This window comes from Myotis davidii, unplaced genomic scaffold, assembly GCF_000327345.1.
Source record: "Myotis davidii unplaced genomic scaffold, ASM32734v1 scaffold192, whole genome shotgun sequence".
NCBI lineage: Eukaryota > Metazoa > Chordata > Mammalia > Chiroptera > Vespertilionidae > Myotis > Myotis davidii.
Window position 1 is genome coordinate 1,487,950 of NW_006284346.1, and position 1,736 is coordinate 1,489,685.

The following is a 1,736-nucleotide window of genomic DNA, read 5'->3' on the forward strand; positions in this document are numbered from 1 at the left end:
GACAGTCAGCAAAAATATAAAAACACTAATGACCTAAACCAAATATCCTGTCTTAGTCCAGTCAGGCTAAAAGCTGTGGATCCAGGAGCCCAGATCTTGGGAGGGAGGTGGAGGAGAGGCAGATTAAGGAAGGTCCCATCCAAAACGGGCAGGGTAGACGCCAGGTTCTGGGAGAACCAGCGTAGGGCTCATCAATGAGGGCCCGTTAGGACTCCTGGGAAGTGGATATGCAACCAAACCAACCCCCTGAAAATGAGAACCCTCTGGCCAAGGCATCTTTACCCCTTAACTCTAGACCTCTGCAGTCGACACTACTTAAAACAAGCTGAAGTCACTCACTCCTTCATCTGCCCATGGTTTGGTTACCAAAGCACTTGACCAACATTTCAAATTTCAAGTCAGGGAAGATGATGGAACACACTTTCAAGTTCCAGGTCCACTCCTCAGTGGAGAGAGCGAAAGCCGCACATTCCATTTTATTTTACATTCTTTCAAGAAAGATATCCCCATCTAACGCACCACTTGGATTCTTTACGATCTTCCTGGTTTGCCACTTTAAAGTTTAATGACTGTCCACCTGAGAACAGTAAGGATTTATGAAATGTGTGGGGCTTCCCAGGAATCTGCTATAGATTCTTTTAAGGGTCGCGGGGATCAGAGGATATTACTGAAGGATGGTGGATGTAAAGAAGTAGCTTCTTCTAGAGACATAAGAGGAAAAGAAGAAAGAAAAAAAGAGCCACCACTTGAATTCAACTTCGAAAAACACACACAAACTCAAGGTTTTACAGCTCAAGAGAGCATGGAAACATTTAAGTCTCCCCGAAATTTGGAAAATTGAATCTCTTAAGCAGAACAAACGAGAATCCCCCAAACAACCTAGAATTACCATTTCACATCCTGTATTGATCGATTCATTCATCGGCCTCAACTCTCCAAATCAGAAAAACCTCTTTCAATTCCACACGAACACTTCTGTCTCCACCTGTTACATGTTTTTAGCCCACTACCATGAGTTCTTTATTCCTTCTGCAATTTCTGGGAGAAAGCTCTCTCTACTCAAAAAAGATCTGATGTGCAACAGGTGAGGAGGATGGAAGACGGGAACGGAATTCATTTTGATAGAGTTGTCTGGGCAGGTATTAGTAATTACGTGCGATGACGGCCCTGGGGGATGGGGGAGAGGTCACCGGTTAGTGATTAATAGGACCAGTCATTTGAAATCAGATGGGAGGGTCAGTAGTAGAAGTAATGAGGATTCTTACAAACTGCAGGAAGAAACGTGAGAGGCGAGTCCCAACAGCTGCAGGTGGACAATGATTAGGAAAAAAAAACAAAAACAGAAGAAGCGAGAGAGAAAAAAACAGGGCTTCCCAGGCCCTTTTTTTCCCTCCCCCATTTTTCAGAACACACAAATCGCGAGGAGCATTGACGTCTCCCCTCGCTGGGAGGGAGACCACATAGACGCCGCGAGAGGCCGTTCGGCCGGAGGAACCTGCGGAGGGAAAGTCCGGTACCTCTTGGCGCTGGTGGAGAGGAGCTTGGAGTTCTTGCTCATGCTGACTCTGCTCTCCTTCTTCTTGGGGGTGCTGGCTTCTTTCTCGGTCGGCTGGTTGGAGGACGAAGATGAGGAAGAGCTGGTGCTGGCCCTCGAATCGTCATCCGACATAGCGGACCCCCCACCCCACCCCGCAAACAGCCCCTGCAGCGGGAGGGAGACAGAACAGAGAAACACG

The 1,736-nt window shown here is 47.4% G+C and overlaps 1 protein-coding gene across 1 annotated transcript in view; it reads right to left on the minus strand.

The window, feature by feature from the left end:
* The window catches only part of UBE2E1 (ubiquitin conjugating enzyme E2E 1), a 51,991-nt gene extending 50,265 nt beyond the window's left edge, over nt 1-1,726 (minus strand). Inside the window, exon 1 of the mRNA XM_006754664.2 lies at nt 1,518-1,726. Within this exon, the coding sequence (XP_006754727.1) occupies nt 1,518-1,669 (152 nt within the window). The 5' untranslated portion in view covers nt 1,670-1,726. The remainder of the gene's footprint in view (nt 1-1,517) is intronic.
* Nucleotides 1,727-1,736: the final 10 nt, after the last annotated feature.